At 38.2% G+C, this 22896-nt stretch overlaps 1 protein-coding gene and 1 long non-coding RNA gene across 4 annotated transcripts; one reads left to right on the top strand and one right to left on the bottom strand.

The window, feature by feature from the left end:
- LOC146508064 (uncharacterized) lies at positions 1 to 20260 on the top strand. 3 transcript variants are annotated; one of them, XM_085177803.1, is made up of 24 exons: positions 1 to 855; positions 973 to 1356; positions 1442 to 1729; positions 1803 to 2102; positions 6819 to 7196; positions 7644 to 7931; positions 8025 to 8324; positions 8662 to 9039; positions 9360 to 9647; positions 9725 to 10018; positions 10730 to 10759; positions 10861 to 11199; positions 11291 to 11587; positions 11683 to 11797; positions 11923 to 11970; positions 12412 to 12438; positions 12585 to 12629; positions 12706 to 12732; positions 12817 to 12861; positions 17068 to 17094; positions 17211 to 17249; positions 17347 to 17400; positions 17502 to 17535; positions 17902 to 20260. In XM_085177803.1, exons 1-24 carry the CDS (start codon positions 813 to 815, stop codon positions 17923 to 17925), a joined length of 4092 nt encoding a protein of 1363 aa, XP_085033929.1. In that variant the 5' UTR covers positions 1 to 812; the 3' UTR covers positions 17926 to 20260. The 3 variants fall into 3 exon arrangements, with proteins under 3 accessions (XP_085033929.1, XP_085033930.1, XP_085033928.1); XM_085177802.1 differs by having other exon boundaries at positions 2 to 855; positions 17338 to 17400; XM_085177804.1 differs by lacking the exons at positions 9360 to 9647; positions 9725 to 10018 and having other exon boundaries at positions 17338 to 17400.
- A 111-nt stretch (positions 20261 to 20371) lies between these two features.
- LOC146508063 (uncharacterized) lies at positions 20372 to 22896 on the bottom strand. The gene is made up of 2 exons (XR_014876907.1): positions 21521 to 22896; positions 20372 to 21488 (listed from the first exon to the last, which is right to left on the bottom strand). It is a non-coding gene; the product is annotated as an uncharacterized LOC146508063 (long non-coding RNA).

Raw genomic sequence — 22896 nt, 5'->3', positions numbered from 1 at the left:
GGGGGGGGGGGGGGGGGGGGATTAATGTTATATAAAGAAAAAAAATTTCCCGTAGGATTGTTTATATATATAACAATTACCTTTTTTCTGGCGTGAAAACCTGTTCTGGTTTAATAGTCTTTCAGTCAGTAAGAAAATTGGTTGGGTGCTGACTATATCCATAATGCTTTCCAAGTATTACCCTCTTAAAACCTAATAAAACTCTTTTTTTGTTTAAGTGACCCTAGAAAACAATGCTGTACCTATTCCAGTCTGGAAAAACTCTGTAACAGTACCGTTTATATATTACTCGAAGACACCACTGTACCCCGATGCATACAGTAGTAGGGATGGGGCCATAATATAATAGAGATCAATCCCTTAATATTATATTATACTTAATTTTGGTGAAAATCAAGTGATGGTCAAGATCAAGGTCACACCAAACGTAAAAACTAGTAAAGACTTTATAATACATGCAATATCTTATGGATTGTATTCAAATATAACAAGAAATACTAAGCCTAGGGAGTCATGAGTACATGTATTGGCTAAGCATTTGATCTTGATCTTCATTGTTAGTGTCCAAGGTCAAAGTTGACCTTGAATTTTTTTTTTTCAAGAAACCACATCAAGTAATATTTCACATGGCAGAACGTGGAGAGAGTAACACAACACACATTTTATTTTTTCAATATGATACCCTATGACTTCACAAAGACAAGGTAACTGACTGATGTCATCATATTGTAATAAAAGCATCATAAAATGTCAAGGTTTTAGTAAGTTTTAATTTCATATATTTGTTTCAGGAATGCTATACCATTAATAAGATGTCTGGGTCTGGACCATTTTTCCTGTGCATCTATAGCCTAGGTATGGTCACTTCAATATATATATATATATATATATATATATATATACACATATACTCGTGTGTTTGTGTGTGTTTTATATTTCAGTTTCTCTCATTGCATCATGATTCTCTTGCAGGATATATTTTGTGCAGCTCCAGTGCTTGGCAGGTAACAATGCCAAGAAATATCAAAGGATTGTTGGGTTCCTGTCTTGTTATCCCTTGCAGTTATGATTACTATCAGTATCCACCTAGAAGACCAGATCGTGTAGTGTGGTATCAGTATGTGAGAAGAGGATATCCAATAGTATATGACTACTGGAACTGGAATGATGTGTTGGACATATTTAAAGGAAGAACACGTGTATATACTTCTTCACACCATCGGACATGTAGTCTGTTGATTGACCCAGTGACCTTGGCTGATCACAGTCAGAAGCTTTATCCCTGGGTGGATCCTGAAAATGTTGGATGGAGAACTTACCCTTTCTATGACACAACTGTAACAGTTGAAGTAGTGGGTAGGTCAATAATTTAAGATTTCACTATAAATTGATCACTATGTTGTTATATGATTATGTAAATCTTCACATTTTATGATTTAAGGCACAGCAGATCCACCGGTTATCGAGATCTTTGGAAACACGGTGGTTGGGCAGTCTGTAACAGTGCAATGCAGTGTTTACCACACTTGTCCCACTTATCCCCCAAGTCTGAGGCTCAACATCCCCCTGCAAAACGAATGTCTAACTCATAGCCGTCTATCTAATGGAAGATCCAAAACTATGGTGACAGCCACTCTGTTCATAGAGAAAGAATATCAAATTGTGGAGTGCTATGTGGAACACCGTGGTGGTCGCTCTGCATCAGCATCTAAAACCTTAACCTCAAATTGTAAGTGGTGAAAGTAAATTGCATTTTATCCTACGCCATCTTTGATATTTAACCATTTTTAATTGTATCCCAGGCTCCATTTCAAGGCTGATTGTCAGCTCTGCATCATATGAATTTCTGGAGAGAGATCAAAGTACAGTAACTTGCACTGTTTCATACACATGCTATCGAAATATTCCAACTCTGACATGGAATTATGGTAATATGCCAGCCTCCTCTGATACTAGCAAGTTATCAGGGGGGGCTCTGTGGAGGACTGTCTCCATACTGACATTTACAGCATCAGCTAATGATGATGGAAGATCGCTGATATGTTATGCACGTTTTGCTGGAGGTCAGACACGACGAGCAACCATCACTCTCCGGGTAAAGAGTAAGTACAAATATTTATTAAATTAAATTCATTAAATGTAACAGCTAACCATACACCCAAAACTCTTACAGCATTTATAGGATTGTCCTGCATTTGTTTTCTCTCACAAACTACATCTGCAATAAAAGTGATAATACCTAATCATAGTTTACATATATGCTTTTGAAATGTATTTCATAATAATGACAATAATAATAGGCAGATGACCAAGTTTTCCAGTGGTGCCTGCAGTCATTATCAGCAATTAAGCATTTTTTAACCATTCATGAATACTCAAATGCATATCTCAGAAACCCCCAAAAGTTGATTCTGTTCATCTGGACGTAGCCTTTTCAGTGGGAGGAACATTTCGTGACTTCTTCAGTGGCTCGTCACACAGAAGAGCTACCTCAAGGACTTCACGGTCTTTCATTTTGTAACGTATTCTGTTATGTTACTCAATGACAGTAGAATATTCTGAATAGTCTAAGGAGCTTGGAAAGAAAAGCATCTGGACTTCTTTGAGTTGCTTGAAGACGTTTCACCTCTCATCCGAGAAGCTTCTTCAGTTCTAAGGTTAAATGGTGGAGAGTCCCAGATTTAAACCCAGTGGGAGTTTCCCCCCAAAGAGGGCCAAAGGATTAATTAATTAATTAATTGATTAATTAATTGATTATAAAAATCAGTTGGAAACCCGTCTGGACCAGGGGCTTTTCCACTCTGAAGGGACGTTATTGCATTTTTAATTTCTTCCAGCGTCAGACTTTGTTCCAATTGTTCTTTCCAGTCAGAGTCAATTATAGGAATATTCAGATTGGCAAAAAAAGCGTTGAACTTATTTTGAGCTGGTGCTGAATCTCAGGAATATAATTTAGCATAAAACTCTCTAAAATAGTTGTTAATAGCTTGATGATCCTCAGTTGATGAGCCATCTGATGAGTTGTGAAATAACACGAGATGCTGCTTTTTGGCAGAGCTGGCTAGCTAATAATTTGAATGGTTTATCTCCCTCTTCGTACAATCTACTACGGGATTTCAAAATGAGTTTCTCTGCCTGGGTACTAGTTAATAGATCAATTTCAGTTTGTAAGTCCACTCTCCTCTTAATCAAATCAGGGGTCGGAGAGCCAGATATGAGTCCGTCCAGGTTCCTGATTTCTAAGGATAACTCCTCAATCTTCCTATACTTCTTCTTCTTCATATATGCAGAATGAGAGATAAATTGTCCCCGGAGATACGCTTTAAGCGTCTCCCAGAGGGTCGAAGCTGAGATGCCATCTGTCCTATTTACCTGTAGAAAAAAATCTATTTGTTCTGTAATGAACTTCACAAAGTCTGAATCAGCCAGTAAGAGTGGATCCAGCTGCCATTTCCGCTTTGTCCCCGGAGTCGGAAGAGTTACCTTAATACTAATCGGGGCATGATGAGAAATGATGATTGGATCATATTTACAGTCTGTAATAGCACTCAGTAAGTAGGGGTGAACCTGAAAAAAATCTATCCTAGAAAATGACTTATGCACATTAGAGTAAAGCGAATACTTCCTTTTAGTGGGATATTTAAATCAGCAAGGGTCTACAAGTTTATGTGCCTCTACAAATGACTGAATTGTTTGCACAGATTTAGACAGTCTTTGTCAAGATTGGGAAGAGCAATCCCAAACAGAATCCATTACCAGGTTGTAATCCCCAGACATAACCAAATGATAACTATCCAGATTGGGAATGGCGTTTGTTATCAACAGGGATATTATTATTAATATAGGCCAGCGCCACTGCAGGGTCGGGAAATCTCAAGCGTTTCCCGTTGTGTGTGAACTGCAGAGTGGCTGGGTAGAAGAGACCGAACTTGACCTTTGCAGTGTGGACCTTCCTTTTGGACTCAGGCTGCACGTCGTTTGTTGAGCTGTTCTGGGCTGTAGTCAGGAAATATGTGGAATCTCGATCCGTTGAATAGGAGCGGGCCCTTCTGTCTGGCGAGGCGTAGGATCAGCTCTCTGGTTTGGAAATGGTGGAGTCTGACAATGAACGGACGTGATCTGTTGTCACCATCTGCTGGTTTAGGAGCCAAATTTCTGTGGGCTCTATCCACCGATGGCGGCCTCTCGAAGTTGTTCTCCCCAAGCACATCAAAGAGTAGTTTGGCGATGAATTCTGTTGGTCGTGGGCCCTCCGTATTCTCTGGTATCCCCACAATGCATATATACTGCCGTCTGGTTTAGTTTTCCAAGTACGCCACCTTCTCTCTTAAAGCCTCTTTCTCTTTAACTAGCGAGGATTGGGAGGTCTCCATGCTGCTCAGTCTCTTGTCAACGTCATTCGTTCCTTCTTCCATGTCGGTAATTCGTTGGCCGTACCCACTCAGGATTGAATGCAGAGAAGCAATAGATGCCCAGTTCTCCTCCCGAAATGAGTCGATAGAGGCTTGTACCGCCGTAACTGCATTTGCTAGCGCGTCCATGCTGTTAGCTTCTGTTTCTGTACTGGTCGAGGAGTTTGAATCGCCCCTGCGCTGAGTAATAATTAAAAAAAAAAAAAAAAAAATATATATATATATATATATATATATATATATATATATATATTTTATATCCCACTGGTGTGGAATTACCAAAAATAGAGAGGGTACAGCCTAATATATGAAACAGGAAAAGACCTCCGTGTAATCCATTTATTTCAACAAAGTAATTGTATTCTGATTACCACCTTTGTAAACGGTAACTGTAACGGAATACAGTTACTCATATTTTGTATTTTAACCCTTTAAAGCCGGTCGGAGCGGGCATGCTCTGTTTTGCGTAACCATTTTTAAATCCCTGTAGAACCGGAACCATGTAAGCTAGCGCAATAATTTTTTTTTGCATAGGAAACCGGAGGAGTTGTACTTACATCTTATGCCCTCAGCTTGTCCTAGGTCACAGTTTCTTTCCACATAGCTTTGCAAAAATTGCATAAAAAGCACTTGGTGCAACAAAAACATGATATTCCAGAAACACGCTTTGCCGATCTGATCAGCTGTTCGTAACACTTCCTACATTGAAATAGACGTCAACGCGAACTATAGCATGTCCGCCATTACCTGCCCGAAAGCGGAAGTGATGATTTTTGCGGAAAATGTAGTTTTTACTTGCAGGCCTTATAAGCCTTTACTTGGTGTTTTTAAAAGTCATGTTTGACTTTATGCTTTTCTGAATAGTTTGTGGGATGCTTAGACCTTAAGTTGCACTGCTTTAAATAGTTTATTTTGATGCACATGCTGTTTTCTTTGCAAATTTGCATTATAGGATTTATTTTTTCTGCAGTATATAAAAATTGGTGTATCTCAAAAATAAAACTATGAAGACACTCAAAATAAATTTCCTGTTGTTGTAAACTATTTTTTGCAACTTTTTTGTATTTAAAGTTTTGAGGGATAAACCTCTTAAATTTCTCTAAGTAGAAATATATGTAAAAAACAAAACAAAAAACGATTTTCAATTTTTTTGTAGTTTATTGCACTTTTTTGCATGTTCTGTAGTTACTATGGACTTAATGCAAACATATTATTAAAATTTGGGCTATAATGGTTGTATTGATGTACAGCAACTTGAAATGCTCTGCAAAATGGCACTATAGCATGTAAAAATATAAAGTAAGCTCTGGCGGACTTGGTTCTATGGTAGGTCTTAAAGGGTTAAATATATAACGCCGGTACATGTATTCCGTTACTCCCCAACACTGCTCATGGTCATTGATTAGTGGTCTTTGACCAATGAGCTTTGATCAGTGGTTGTGGATCAATGGTCAGGGGAATTTACATATTAATGATCAAGGAACTGACCTCCCAGCCGATTGTTCATGCAGTGGTGCTAGTTTCAGTCATTATGTAAATGTTATGTTTATAAGATTGGGGAAACTTGCAGTCATCTGAGACTGAAGAAGTCACTTGGATGAGTGACAAAACGTTTCTCCCACTAAAGATGCTATGTCCAGGTAAACAGAATCAACTTTAGGGGATTTACTTACCTGGATGATTGAGCATGCATCAAGACATATTATAGAAATACAATGACTGACAGAGGACTTGCATCTATTATGATACTAGACCTGATGCAGAGACTGAATTGTAAGATTTTCAGGGTTAGAGGGAGTAATGTGCAAGTCCTGGCAATGTCAGTAGAAGCAAATAAGGAAGTGTATACAATGTGCCATTCAGCACATAAGTAATCAAATAGTTTCTTCAGCAGTGGTGGAGACCAAAACAGAAGTAAAATGACATGGAACATTTAGGGATACAAATACAAATAATGGAGGCTAATATTGTTCTCTGTCTTTGAGATGTATGAAAAGAAAACTTCCATCATGTTTCCCAGATTAACTCCAGATGCACTTGGGTTGTAATAATGTGATCACAAATGTTTTTCCGTTATTATTCCTCAAAGTTGCAAAGAGATGTTTTGTCTCAAGTTCATTTAATTTCAAACAGAGTGTGAGCCCTTTTTAATCGTTAGGCATAAAAGGCTGAGGGTATTGTTGTTGCTCCACCATTGAGGGCACTTGAGTTTGAGAATGCAATAACTCAAGAATTAAGTCATCTGGTTTAAGTTCAAAGGACAACTTTTGGAAAATCACCTGGGGTTTTCAAATTTATACCATACCTGCAACATCTAGGAGGCAGGGGTTAGCACTGGTGGCTGCCAATATTTATTTATTTTTTGTTAAGATCCAAAGTGCTTCAAAAGCTTCTTCTCTTTTACAGGAAACATACTCAATCTGGGTTGGTCCTTCACTGCTCCAGCCACCATAACTGGGTTGAAAGGGTCATGTTTCACCATTCCATGCAAATTCTCCTACAAAAATTCCCAGCCTAAAGACCTTCAAGTTATATGGTACTTGTATCAGAGGAATGAATACCCAGCTGTATACAACCAAGGAGGGAGAGTTATTAGAAAGTTTGATGGTCGAACAAGCTTGACTGGATCAGTGACTGAGAAGAACTGTAGTCTTAAGATTGAAAGGCTGGAGATGTCAGACAACCGTAACCGACTTTATCCATGGATAGATAAGAACACAATTACTTCCTACCACACCAAAGGTCACTCATTTTATGATGGATCTACTGAACTTATTGTTTCAGGTAAGCATTCATTAATTTCTTCAATTCAACTTTAATTCCATTGATAGACATCCAAGTTACTACAGAATGTAACCCTTACCATGACAAACTGAGTCCTCTCTGATTTATTTTTTATTTATTATTTATCTGTATTTTAGTTTTGTGCATGTATAATTTGATTTGCCTCAGCATATAAATTGTAGTTAGAATCTTTAGCTTTTTCCTGGCACAGTGTTGTCTAAACCCAATAAATGTATTTCAATAACACTTAAAACTACAATACTTATATCAAACCATTAAGAGAGACACATAAAATAATGTGAAGAAATATTTATTTTCAACTATCTGTATTTTTTTTCTTCCCTATCACTTTTAACTAAGTTTGTTTAATTGCGGTTATTACTTCCTGCAAATGACTCAAAAGTTGCTGTGTTGCTGTAGCTCTCAATTTTTGCTTTGAATTAACAGAACATGCACCAGAACCACAGTTGAGCATTATTGGTATCCTCAGAGTGGGAGAGCAGGGCACTGTGTCCTGCAGTGTGCAGCATACATGTTTCTCTGCTCCCCCAACCTTAACCCTAAAGGGTTTACCTGGAATTGATCAGAACATGGACAGTCTGGTATCTGAAGGGATTTGGGAAAGGAAAATTGTTCAAACTTGGACAGTAGAAGAAGAGCACCAGAGTGCAAGTTGTGCTGTTAACTACCCTGCGGGTCAGAGTGCCGAAAGGTTGATTCCACTGAATGCTGAATGTGAGTACCATGTAATATATTCAGTGTGCAATATATTTCATGTACTGAATTTAATGTGACATGAAAATGTAACATTTTCCATTTATATCTCAGGCTCCATTTCGCCATTGAATATAAGCTCTACATCAGATGAATTTCTTGAAGGGTATGATAGCAAAGTAACATGCACTGCTTTATACACATGTCACAAGAATACACCAACTCTCACATGGAACTATGGCAGTGTGGCAGCATCCACTAATACAGAAAAGGTTCCAGGGGAGACTCAGTGGAAGACTATCTCCATACTGTCATTTAAATCTTCACCCAGCGACAACGGGAGATCTGTTACCTGCTTTGCAAAATTCAAGGGGGGGCAAACACAAGAAGTGAGCATCAGGCTGCGGGTAAAGAGTAAGTGCAAATAGTAATTATCTTCATTTAAAAGCTCAGCCAGACAGACGAAAAGTTATTAGAGTAGATATATACCAGAAAAAAATGAATGTTGTTAGTGTGGTAGGAATGACCGTCATTCGGCAATGTGATTGCAAAGTCTTTATTTACAATGTGCTTTTAAGCAGCTTTTCAGTTCCCCATAACTTTACAGCTTATTCATCTTGCTGCTTCTGCTACTGCTGCTCTTCTCTTTCTTCCCTGGCCATGGCAGCTACGTCCATGTCTGTTTTGTCTGTTAAGATTTATTTTTAAGATTAAATAGTTCTTCAAAAGTTTGTTTGTTTGTTTTTTGCAGGAAACATACTCAGTCGGGGTTGGTCTTTCACTGCTCCAAGCACCATAACTGGGTTGAAGGGATCGTGTCTCATCATTCCATGTAAATTCTCCTACAAAAACTCACAGCCTAATGACCTTCAAATGATGTGGTACTTGTACCAAATCAATGGATTTCCAGCTGTATTCAAACAAGGAGGGAATGTTATTAGTAAGTTTGATGGTCGAACTAGTTTAATTGGATCAGTGGTGGAGCAGAACTGTAGTCTTAAGATTGAAAGGCTGGAGATGTCACACAACCATGACCGACTTTATCCATGGATAGATAAGAACGCAATTACTTCCTACCACACCAAAGGTCACTCATTTTATGATGGATCTACTGAACTTATTGTTTCAGGTAAGTGTCATTGAACTCCCATTTACAGTCACTTCAACTTAAATCCAAAAAATGATTACAGAAAGCTTGAGTCAGGACTTCACTTGTCACTACATTCAGTCATTTAAAATTTATTTTGTTGGTTTGTTGCTTTTCTATAAAAAAAAACAAACTAACAAATGTGCAGTAAAATATTCAGTATAACAGAGCAACCAATGCATTTAATTCCCACAAACTGGCTGTTAAACAAATACTACAATTATGTAAACATTCATATTTCTGTAACATAGAACTCAGAAGTTACTGTATCACTATAGCTCTTAAATATTTCTTATTCACAGAACATGCACCAGAACCAGAGCTAAATATTATTGGTACTCCCAGAGTGGGAGAGCAGGGCACTGTGTCCTGCAGTGTGCGCCACGCATGTATTTTTGCTCCCCCAACCGTAACCCTAAATGGTATACCTGGAAAAGACCGGATCACGGACACACTGGTATCTGATGGGATTTGGGAAAGGAGAGTAGAACAAGTTTGGGAAGTAAAGGAAGAGCACCAGAGTGTGACTTGTACTGTTAGCTACTCTGGGGGTCAGAAAGCCACCAAGGAAATTCTACTCAATGTTGAATGTAAGTTTAATGGGAGGTTTTACTTTAATTAAACAACAATTGCTATCATTAAGCTTCACTCTAACGTTTTTGCTCAGGTCCATTTCAGGAAATCACTATGAATGAACTACCAGGGGAGTTAACAGAGGGCATGGCGAAGAATGTCACTTGTTCTGTGATCTTTAAGTGCAGGAAAAACACACCAAGTGTCATCTGGAACTACAACAACATGCAAAGTTCATTAAACACCAAACAGACTCCCAACAATACATACACTATAGTGTCAAATCTAACTTTTATTCCCTCCCTAAGTGATGATGGTAAACTTTTGACTTGCACTGCTCAGTTTATTAGTGGGGAGTTCTCAACATCTGCAACTCTTACTGTAAAACGTGAGTTCCTACATGTCGCCCTCCTGATTGTTTGATACTTTACAAAATATACCTATTAGCTTTCTGTTGGAAAACTGATTTTGTTAAATTGGTAAAAAAAAATAAAAAATAAATAAAGCCAGCCGCCAATTAGCTCAGGTTAGCACATACACAAGAAGAAGAGGAAGCCATTAGCTTGACTAGAATTAAAGCTAGCGTGTTTGATTTGGGCATTATATATGAACATATAGCTGAGTCATAAGGTGGAAGTCACTGAGAAGGGAAAAGAGGGAGAAATACAAAACTTTTAGATAATGTATCCAGAAAGACATTTTACATGTGCATTAAAGTGCCAGACCTGTAATAGATGGGCAACTTGTCCAGGGTGTACCCCACTTTTCACCCTATGAGCGTAAATTGGATCAGCAGAAGAAAATTGAAGGATTGCTAGATGGATGAAAAGTGCCACAATACATTTGTAAAGAGAAAACTAGAAAGAAAAGTATAAAACTTGCCTCCATCTAGATTTAAATGATTGTCTCCATTATTGCCCAGGGACCAACAATTTTTATAACACTTTATAACTCTTATAACTGTTTCTATAAATCTGAACCAATAGGCTTATGGCTTACACCTTACATATGAGACCTACTTTCATCTAACTTTCCAAAAACACAAAAATACTCCCCCAGATGTTGAATTGTTATTAATTGGTTGTTATCATTTTCCCAGAATATGAGAGAGATCCATTTGAAAATTACAGTAAGTGCACTTGTCAGCACTCTCAAACTCTTTTTATTTTCATCATGTCACATCTCAAGAGGATTAATTTAAACCAGCATCTAACATTTTTCCCATTACAGCAACCTCTTCTTTGCCTGCCGACGTCCCTTTAAGATTTAGTGCCTTGATGCGCTCCTGTGTGGTGATTCCCTGCAGTTTCCAGTACAAAGAGGATGAACCGATGACCCGTGGCATCTGGTCCAAAAAAAGCGGAGACATTGTATTCCATAATGGCCAAAGCTATGTAATTGACCATTTTAAGGGCCGAACCAAAATGTTAGGAAATCTAAATGAGGGAAACTGCTCACTGGAGATTGACGACATCAAGCCCTTTGACAACGGACCCTTCTGTTTCTATGCAGAGAAAGGACATGAGACACATACATTCAACAACAGCTGTGTATTTATTATCATGAAAGGTTTGGAGTCCCACTGTAGATCACTGAAATGTGACAAACACATTGCTTTCTAAGTATCAAGTATAATCTTCTTTGTGTTTGTCATGCTCAGCTTCTCCAGAAAAACCATTGATGACCCCCGTTCCAAAAGAAGTTGACGCTGGTTCAACTATAACTGTTTCGTGTTCTGTTACACACACATGTTCATCACATCCTCCGGTCTTCTCATGGAGTGTCTCTTACCTCACCATTGAGGTCTCAGAGATCATGATGTCACGAGGCACCTGGCAGACAACTTCCACAATCACTTTTATTGTTACTGAAGGAGATGGAGTCAGAAACCTCACCTGTAACGCTATCTTTTGGCGTAACAGGGAACAAGCCCACACAGTCAGCTTAAATGTGAAGGGTTAGTAGACACACTTTATCTCTACTCTATATGTTATTGAAGTATTTCATCTGTTGAATTGTGTTTATTAACCTCAAATGTATCTACATCACCAGGATCACTGATGTACCAGTTTACAAGTGCTGCTCCAGTGGCCTTTCCAGTCTCATTTGTGGCTCTCATCATAATCACCTTAGCTGCAGTGTTTGCAGTGTTCATCTGGAGGAAAAGGTTGAGGAAATATAACATTAATTTATATCATATCATATTTCTGATATTGATTGCAGCTGTCTGTGTAACGATGTTACAATGTGTTGACTCTGAAGTTGAAAATTTTCTCCTCCAACCAAATATAGGAAACACACAGATGAATCACTGAAACCACCACCTCGACCAGAAAAAAGGCAAGTTATTTTAACATAAAAAGTGAATAATAATGACATAATTCAGTCATGAGTCAAGACCTCTCATCACAACTGAATACAGGAGTTTGCACTTTAAAGATGTTCTAAAATGATTCAAAAGAATCTAAAAGCATCCAGAGCCTGCTTCAACAACATATCCATATTAATTAAATGTAAATAGGTTTTATCAGTCATATCATATCTGACAGAGAAGAATGAAGTTGAGATGGTCGAATGAACTGCATGAGCAACATGATAAAAAAAGTCGATGGTTGCAATTGTTGTTTTAAACACCTGATGTCTATAAATGTGATGTTTGAGCTAATATTTGTAAAAGCATATGTGAAAAATGTCACTAATTTGTTAATAACTCTTACTTCTTATTTTTTTAACGTCTCCACCAAAACAACCCCGTAAATATTTCTCCCTGTAATTTCACAGAAGATCACTTTGGGATAGATTATCCAGGTAACCATTTTGAAGGATTCCTTTGTGACTGTTCACTTCATTGTATCATGTCATATGAAATAAAGTGACTCATGTGATTTATTGTGCATAGACTGTGCCTTGCATTTTAAAAAAACTGACTCCTAATTGTCTCACAAAACATTTAGGAGATACACTGATGACAGAGACAGACCACCAAGGCCAGAAAAAAGGTATATCATCAGTGTTCTGCAAACTGAAGAAATACAGTAAAACAAACCAACTAACAATGCTTTGCTTTCAAAATAGGAGGTCCATTTGGAGTCGATTTTCCCGGTAAGGAAAACAAAAAAAGCCTTCATTTGTAACCCTGATATGAATGCTTAACTGGAAATATCCTGTTGATTGTACTCTTAATAGAAAGGAAGAGGATCGCATGGCATGGCAACATGAGAGGAAGCCCAGGTGCTGTTGGATTTTGATTTTACAATTTTTTACTGTTAAAATTGTTTCTCCTTCTTTTTCTTAAGTAAAACTGCAGAAATGTCCTAAAGACCTATATGGCCTCTAACCACCTGCATTGAAATTCAGATAAAACTGAGGTTATTGAACACGTCCCTAAATTATTTAGAAATATTGTATCTAATCAGATGCTTAATCTGGATGGCATTACATTGACATTCAGTAACACTGTGAGGAATCTTGGAGTTGTTTTGACCAGGTTTTTGACCTTTCAATGTGCATATTAAAAAAAATTGTAGGATTGCTTTATTGTATTTACCTAATATCTCTTAATTTAGAAACATTCTGTCTCAGATGCTGAAAAACTAGTTCATACATATTTTACTTTTAGGATGGAGTATTGTAATTCATTGCAATTGGGCTCCCTGAAAAGCCTTCAGTTGATCCAAAATGTTGCAGCAAGAGTACTGACAGAGACTAGAAAGAGAGGGCATATTTCTCCCCTTTTGGCCTCTCTTCATGACCTCCCTGTTAATTCCAGAATTAAACTTAAACTCCTTCTCATGCCATTCACGGTCTTGAAGAATTAAGCTCCATCTTATCTGAAAAACCTCATAGTACCGTATAACCCCAAGAGAGCACTTTGCTCTCAGACTGTGGGCTTACTTGTGGTGCCTAGTATATTTTAAAGTAGAATGAGAGGCAGAGTCTTCAGCTTTCAGGCTCCTAATCCCAGTTTGGATTAAGAAGACACTCTTCCTACTTTTAAGATTAGTCTTAAAAGTTTCCATTTTAATAAAGCATATTGGTAGAGTGGGATTAGATGACCCTGAATCCTTCCCTAATTAAGCTGCAATAGACCAATCGGACTTCTTTTTCGTTGACCTTTTTTCACTCACTTTATGTTTATATGCCACACTATATTTAATTATTAGTTATTATTAATATCTGGCTCTCTTCCACAATGTGTCTTTTATCCTGTTTTCCTCCCTGCACCCCAACCTGTTAGTGATGGGTCGTTCGTGAACGAAATGGCTCTTAGAGCCGGCTCTTTGAAGTGAACAACGCGAGCCGGCTCCTTATTGGGAGCCGTGAGGTTTTTTTTTTCTTTCTCTCACCCTCTCTCTCGCCCTTTTTTCCGCTAAACTCCGCACGCGCGGCCTGTACTTTGCGCTGGACAGAGGGGGGAGGGGCGTTAGTTACACTCGCAGTAGCACAGGAACAGAGCCAGAGAGAAAGAGAGCGAGGGACAACAACGTCACATTAGAAAGGTATAGTAATCATCCACTATTTTCAGTTGCAGATGATAAAGGATTCAGAAATTATGCAGGCCCATATGACAGAGAATGTGCATCTTCTTTTTGTTTTAATATTTTAATTTATATTTAATTGTGTTGTGGTTTGCAGTGTTTTGTGTTGTTTCACGTTAAATTTCTTTAAAAGGAAAAAGCTGAAAATTTAAATAGTTAAAAGTTTAAAATGTAAATAGTTGTTTTTTGTATTATATGATTTATTTATTACATTTTATGTGGAGTGAATAAATAAAGTATATTTATGGTGGCCCTTAGAGACAAAGCACGTACAAACTCCAAAACACGTACAAACTCCTAAGCATGTACAAACTCCAAAACGCGTAAAAACTCAGAAGCACGTACAAACTCAGAATCACGTACAAAAGACAACAGAAGTGCTCCAGGATGCTAGGGCGCAGTGTTTGTTACCTAGTGGCTACACAAGCCAGGAAGTATCAACAACCGGATTTGGTGTGTGGTAGTAACAGGTAAATTAATTTTTTTTTTAATTATTTGAATAAATATGAGTGCTTGTCTATAAATACACAAACAATACACACATGCTTTCAATTGTGTAATTTAAGTGATCTAGGTAGCTCTGTTTTGGAAGTTCAGTTAACACTAGAAATGTGTTTTGGAGTTTGTACGTGCTTTTTGGAGTTTGTATATGCTTTAGAGTTTGTACGTGCTTTGTCTCTAGGGGCCATATATAAACATATATAAATAAAACCACCTTTTTTACATTAAGTTCAAGTTCAAGTTCAATCTTTATTGGCAGACTTCATGTCCATAAAAACAAGACAGAAACACCCCCCCCCCCCCCCCAAACACAAGGTATAAACCATTAAATATATATAAGTATATAAATAAGTATATAAAGCATTTGTAAAAATATAAAACCATAATATACATAAAACACAATTACTTAAAATAAATCAATAAATACACAAACACTTTAACCAGTGCTTTCTCAGACTGGATGAGTAACGGGAACCACTCACTGTCGGATCTGTAAGTGCTAAAATTATACTGTTACTCGAACCATCCAGTCGTTCTCTAAAATTGAACATTAACTTTCTTAAAAGTGCTTTAAAAGTCCAAACACCCACAGCTACAAACATCTGGCTGGCACTACCACTTCTAGGTATCCTGCAAAGGATTCTCATCGCATCATTATATGCAACATGCAACTTCAGCATGCTACATTGTTTGTAGGATGACCACAAGGGGGCAGTATATAGCGGTGTGCAATACGCTTTAAACAAAGCCACTTTAACTGGAAGTGAACAAAAGCTGAATTTGCGTGCAATAGTATTTGCCTGCACATAGAGCTTGCATCGTTGTCTGTACATGTCATCATCATCATTCATTTGCTCAGTAATAAAGTGACCGAGGTATTTCACCTTTTTATGAACTTCAAGAGTTTTTTGTGCCAGTTTAAACAAAGGGAAATTTAGCTGTTTATCCTGCTTGGTTCTACATATCAAAACAGCACTTTTAGCAGCATTGTACTCAATGTCATATTGCACACCATATTCAGTACAGACATTAAGAAGACCCTGTAATCCAGCACTGCTTGGACTAAAAACAACCAGGTCATCTGCATACATAAGATGATTTATCAATGTTTTACTTAATATACACCCAGTGTTACAGGCTGTCAGCTGTATGGACAAATCATCAACATATAAATTAAATAAAATTGGAGACAAAATCCCACCCTGTCTGACACCATTACTGACACCAAAGGGGGCAGAAATACTGCTTCCCCATTTAACCTGCATGTTCTGATGAGCGTACCAGTAAGAGAGAATCCTCACGATGTATTGAGGAACTCCCCGTGTCTTCAATTTATCAAAAAGTTTTCTGTGGTTCACTCGATCAAAAGCCTTAGAGGCATCAATGAAACACATGAGGACAGATTAATTTTTAGCCCTATACAAACTGACTATTTCCTTGAGTGCATATATGCACATGTCAGTGCCGTGCTTTGGTTTGAAGCCAAACTGATTATCCAGAGAAGAGATGAACACACTAACTCTGTCAAACAAGATTCTTTCTAACACCTTAGATAAAATACTGGCTAGTGCAATTGGCCTGTAATTATCCAAACAGCTCACTTTTGCAGCTTTGTCCTTCATAACTGGTACCAGTAAAATACACAGCATTGAGTCTGGTAATATGCCATGAATCATAAACCCAGTGAAACAGAGTGCTAAAAGAGGAGCTAGCCTTAAACTAGCATGTTTTAAATGTTCTGCAGTGATGTGATCCAAACCAGAAGCTTTATTATCAGACAACCTATGAATGGCTTCATATACTTCATGTGTCCCTACACTTATTGTGTCATTACTCATGTCAAGATTGTCCTCATATGGATCACTTTTTATACAGTTAAACAACGCACTGTAATGCTGTCTCCATAATGCTGCAATGTTATCTGCCCCAGAAACACCTTCAACAGTTGTAATTACATTAGTAATTCCTTTTCTGCATAATTTTATATTATTGTTAATGATTAAATAATTAAAGCAACAAAACAACCTGAAGAGCCGGTTCGGAGCCGGTTCGGAGCCGGCTCTTTTTAGTGAGCCGAGCCGAAAGAGCCGGATCTCTAAAAAGAGCCGGAAATCCCATCACTACAACCTGTTGCAGCAGATGGCTGCCCCTCCCTGAGCCTAGTTCTGCCAGCTGTTTCTTCCTGTTAAAAGAGTTTTTCTTTTTCCTCTGTTGCCAAGTGCTCGCTCTATTTTAGGTCTCTACTGTGCAATGTAAAGTGCCTAGAAGCAACTGTTCCTGTGATTTTGCACTGTTTAAATAGTAACTGAATTGAAGTGACTTGAACTGAATTGAATTCTTTCCTTTGTCTTGTCTTTTTCTTCGTCTTCTTATTATTATTATTATTTTCATTCTATAGGCAGTCATTTTGGAGCCGATTTTCAAGGTAGTATTTGTAGTTTTCTTGTTTGTTTTTATATAATTTTTAAAATTTCCCTATATAAAAGAAATATACATACACACATTAAGTAATATTTTAAAAAATGTTTATACATTCTGCAGACGCCAAGACCGCACTGCGTACATCAGTGTTGCCTATACGTAAGTATTCATAGCAGTACGACAACCGCCATAATGTCATAGTAAAAACAGTCATAAACTAACTTGTTATTTTCTTTAACTCCCATAGTAAAAACAGCAGTAATGTAACCTGTGGAGCTGTGTCCAAACCACGCTGTCCATCCCCGAAGGAGTGAGTTTTATTCATGCACTTTTTCTTTAAATGACATACCAATGTGTTTTATTTCTTTATGTTTGAACAACCTGCTTCCATTTCTATGTTGTTTGATACAGTAAGAGGAGACGACCATCCCCTTTCAACCCTGAGGTTAGTGGTGTTGCAGTGAATGACAAAATCCAAATCAACCAAATTTAAGACTTTTTTCATTAAATAACATTACAACATCCAGACTGATTCCCTTGCAGATTATTACTTAATCTGTTAAAAATGTTATACTTTCTCTAAAGTAATTTATTTTGTTATGCTTGATAACAATGCCAAGGTTAGTGTAAGGAACTTGAATTATTTATATGGATGATTTTTTTTTTTAAACAAATCCCTGCTAACTAGACTTTGATTTATTTAAAGTTAATTTAGTTTGTTTTGTTGTGTTTGGAAAAAAACAAAAAAGCTAATTATTTAAGAATCATTTTAGATTAAACCTAGATAAATTTTTACTCAAAATTCTTGCAGAATCAACTGTACGGCAACCTTTGACTTCTTCAAAGACATCCCAGAGACATCTTAATCTTTCAGGCTCATGTATCGCAAGTCTCCTGTTTCAAAGGTTATCATCTAGCTGAACAGTCATTATCAACTGCAAAAGACGCCTGTGGTGGCTTCTGTTATGAATACATGCTAATGCAAACTGTACTGTTGATGTTGATGCATGATATGTGGGGGAAAGTTCTTAATGATACTGCAGGATCTAATGTTTTTATAGTTTAACTTTCACTTGGCTTTCTTTAAATTTCATTTAATTCAGTCACTTACAAAATGATCTAGTAACTTGCTTTGCTTAAATCTTCTCACATGATAAACAGCAATAAACATGTTTTTTTTCTGATGTTGCCTCAGTTATTTGTACTGTTGAGTATTTTATTTTCAAAATTGCTCAGTTTCCAACTACTGTCTCACAGTCACTGTGAAAAAGAAAACGAAAAACCGAGAGTTCACATTTTAAGGCAGGCAAGAATAACAAACGTATTTTTATTCATTGTACGTCGCTCTGTTTGATCCCAAATAGACTAGACTACTAAAATTATTGCATAGTAATCATTTTTTTCGGTAAAAATACATTCTGAAAAAAATACATTTAATAAAACATATATTTACAAAACATGATTCACAATTAGACATAAATGTTTTATGAGAGGTGTGTTATAATTCAAAGATGCTCTACAAAAGCACAAATACATGTAGATTTGTTGGAGGGATACCCTGGTTGGTGGCACTGCACTTAATTGGTTTAGGTCTTATTTGGCCAATAGAACTTTCTCTGTCAGCTTTCTCAGTTCTGAATCATCTTCTCCTTCTCTGTCATGCAGCATCCCACAGGGCTCAATTTTAGGGCCACTGCTGTTTTTACTGTATTTATTGCCTGTGGGTTCCATCCTTAGAAGGCATGGGATCTCTTTTCATTGTTATGCCGATGACTGCCAAATTTATTTGCCACTGAAGCAGAAGGATGACATCTCCATAAAACCTCTCTTGACATGCCTAGATGACATTAAAGCTTGGTTGGCTCTAAACTTTTTACATTTTAATGACAAGAAAACAGAAGTGTTGGTGTTTGGACCTAGTGGTCCCTGTGAGTCCTCCTCTGTTGATTTGGGACCCCTGGAAGTTTATTTTAAACCTGTTGTTACTGACCTTGGTTTTAACTTGAACAGTGATTTTAAATTGGACAACCAAATCAGAGCAGTGCTGAAGTCCAGTTTTTATCATTTAAGGTAACTGGCAAGAGTGAAATCTTTTCTTTCTAGGCAGCACGTTCAAACAATGATCCATGCTTTTATTTCTTTCCATGTGGACTACTGTAACTCACTTTATGTGGGGGTCAGTCAGTCGCTGCTTTCACGTCTGCAGCTGGTTCAAAATGCAGCTGCATGACAGGAACTCATAAAAGAGAGGATAAAACCCCTGTGCTAGCCTCTCTGCACTAGCTGCCTGTGTCTTTTAGAGATCATTTTAAAATCCTCATGTTTGTTTTTAAATGCTTTCACAATCTTGCCCCGCCTTACCTCTCTGAGCTTCTTCATCTCCGCACACCCTGTCGGTCTCTCAGGTCAGCTGACCAGCTGCTCCTGGAGGTACCGAGATCCAGGAGGAAGCTCAGAGGGGACAGGGCCTTTTCTATCGTGGGTCCAAAATTATGGAATAATTTGCCCTTGAACATTAGAGAGGCCCCTTCACTGTCCACTTTTAAATCGCGTCTTAAAACCCACTTTTATTCTTTGTTTTTTAACCTCAGTGAGACTTATTTTCTCTTGTAATGAAATTAGTTATTTAATTAATTATTCTTTGCATCAAAAGCAGGGCAGAACTGGTAATATGACATTATGGGATTTTTCCTTGTGGGCTGGTGCAATTTTGGGCTGATGGGCCAGGAGGAAGGGATGCCGCGCACCAGACAGACAAGCATTGACAATCTCTTAATGTGATTGGCTCTCCACTCCATATATATATAGAGAGAGAGCTTTGCTCTCAAGGTTCTTTCTGTGAAGCTCTAACTGTTTAGCAGTGAGGAGTCCTGCATGACTAAGAAGTCCTTCGCAAGCTTCAGATGCAGGAAGAGCTGTATTGACTTTGATCGACAGCTTCTTGATGTGAGGAAAGCCATACAATAGATCCACACCTCCAGTGAATGGACATGAAAGGTACCTCTCCAGCTCCCCTGCTTCTGGCTTTCCTGACTGCATGGATCCATCATCTTCGTTGAATAGGCTGCTGTTTGTGCTGGCCTCATCCAGCTCTGTGTCTAGGTGATGTCTGATGAAGTGGAGACCAGTGGAAAGATGTAAGGTTTTCAAAAGAATTAGGTCTGGTCATTATGGTGCTGTATACACTGCCAAGCTGCAGATGTTTCTTTGGAGCTAGCCTCCAAAAGCTGGCCATACACTGTGTGATTTTTGGCCCATTTTGAGCCGATTTTTCAGTCGCGCAACCGTTTTGGGGATCGGCCTGTGTCTTGCCTTAATCGTGTGTGCATCGTGTAGTATACATGGGGTAACGAAAAGCAGTTAACACCTCACGACCAGCTCCCAATCATCAATCGTATGGTCGCATGATAATCAAACCTGTTTGAAATCCTGTCGACCCTCAACGCAGCCTCTCACACTGCGTACACACAAACACAGAAATGAAAGAGAAAAGGTGGAGCAGCACGGCAGTGCAGCGTGTGATCTGGACACAAGAGATGGAGGCACAACTTGTAGGATGAGGCAAGCTCATCCAAGTACGTAAGCGTAGAGCTGCCACCCAGGTAAAAGAAAAACAGAGCTATATCACGTTATAACGTGAAAAGTTTATTGTTCTAACATGTTCGTACAATATAATATTTATATTGTACGAATGTGATAATTATGTATATTGTACTAACATGATATTATATTGTTCAAACCTGAAAGGTATATTGTTAGAACAATATACTTTTCACGTTATAACGTGATATAGCTCTATTTTTCTTTTGCCTGGGTGGCAGCTCTACGCTTCCATATCCGAGGCTTTTCAATGTGGCCTCACAAAATTATCACGACTACAACAACCTTGAAAAGAGTTGGATGGACATTGCTGCTCAATCACAGCTGCCTGCTCAATGTTTTTCATTAGTAATTTAGCAAAGTTGATGTTGGTGGTGTGAGTCTGTAAGACAGAGAGAGGGAGAGCGAGGGACAGATTTTGTATGATAAGCTTCATGTTATGGACGCACAGTTTGAGCACTCAGGTCGCATCAGAGCATCAGGCCGTCTAGTGTGAGACCCTGCATCGTGACCTATGAACTTCTAACCCCTGTGATTCAATTGTACAGCTTGAGCAGGAGCTGAATAACGCGACTGAAAAAAATTGCAGTGTTTGCCCAGCTTAATGCAGACTGTTTAAACTAAACAAGCTGCTGTTTCACATAATAAACCCTGTTACCGCAGTATTGCCTTCTGTTTTAACAGTTAAAGCAGTAGAGACGAGCTGTTTGCATGTGCGTGGAACTCTAGCGTCATTAACCAGGCTAGCTGTTAGCTTATAGCTCACGCTAGCTAACCAGCGAGCAGTTAAAAAGACAGCTGAAGCTGCACAAAACACACACAAACTTAACTCACTACAACATAGCGCCGAAAATATGACTCGCAGCTCGAGCTCGACACAGCTGCTGTAACATAAGACTGACATTCAGCTAACCACAGCTAAAAAGATATTTAGAGAAAACTTACCGTTTCTTCAGGTTACGCTGAAAAGTTGGTTTGTTTTGGCTCTCAATGAAGACACCGACACTGAAGACATAGCTGTTCTTTTGTACTGCTTTTAAGCGAAACATTCTTTGTATGTGAGCAAAATGCTGTTCATCCTCTTCAGCTCTAGCGTAGACTCTGCCATGTTTTTATGTTTCTTCTTTCCGTGTGTCCGCTACTTTGAAATGCTTGCGCCGCTCTGCCCGCCACAGTTTCAAACTGGTCATGTGACTGCATGGCCACATCTCATTGGTAAAAAAGTTACTGGAAACTCTACTGGCGGCATGTTATCTAATGTGTTAAACGAATTTTTTCTTAAAGTAACGAGTCAAATTTTGCAAATGTAGCGGAGTAAAAGTACGGTTTCTTCTTCATAAATGTACTCAAGTAAAAGTAAAAAGTATCGTGCAAAAAAGGTATTTTAAAAGTAAATTTTTTTCAAAAACTTACTCAAGTAAATATAACGGAGTAAATGTAACTCGTTACTACCCACCTCTGTCAGGAGGATACATCATCTTTTCATTTGTATGCTGTTTCATCCTTTGTGTCCCCTTGTGAAGTCAGTCTTGTCAGTTTACTCAGTTGTCTGTGTTTAGTTAGTGTGTTTGGTCTTTGTGTTCTGCTACTTCCTGTTTTTTTTTCTTGGTGAGCTCATGCCCCTTGTGTGTTGTTTCCGGTGTTTTCTTTAATGTAGGTTTCAGTTCCCCCTTTATTATACTACCTTTGCAATCAGTCTCAATAAAAGGCATGTTTGCTGTTAAGCTCAATTCCTGTCTGCCGTGTTGTCCTGGATCTTCACTCACTGAATCTGCACATCTTGCACACTTTTGACAGAAGCGGATAATTAAATTTTCATATTTCACACATTCTGCAACTTGTGGGGACCAAATGAAAGTCCAGAGTTTGTGGATGTTGCAGATTCACCACCACATTTGAACCTGTGCAACTAACCTGCAAAGAAGGATTGCCACAGGTCACATGATAGGATGCAGCCTTTCTGCAAACAGTCACAGTCTGACTTGGACTGACTGCAGTTGCTTTTAGAGAGATTGTCAAACATTTGTAAAGTAATTGCTGTCAACTTATAAAGAAAGACAGATTGCTAACAGGGCTGGATTGCAACAAAAAATTGGCCCGGGCATTTTGACTAGAGACCGGCCCACCAGGTATTATAGGAAAAACCAAAAAGCCTTTGAATGAAAACAAACGCTGTTGTCACAGTGATGTACACTGTCTTGTTGGT

The sequence above is a fragment of the Neolamprologus multifasciatus genome, chromosome 11, assembly GCF_963576455.1.
Source record: "Neolamprologus multifasciatus chromosome 11, fNeoMul1.2, whole genome shotgun sequence".
NCBI classification, from domain to species: Eukaryota; Metazoa; Chordata; class Actinopteri; order Cichliformes; family Cichlidae; genus Neolamprologus; species Neolamprologus multifasciatus.
The sequence above is the reverse complement of the archived record's forward strand: the minus strand, read 5'-3'. Positions and strand labels throughout refer to the sequence as shown.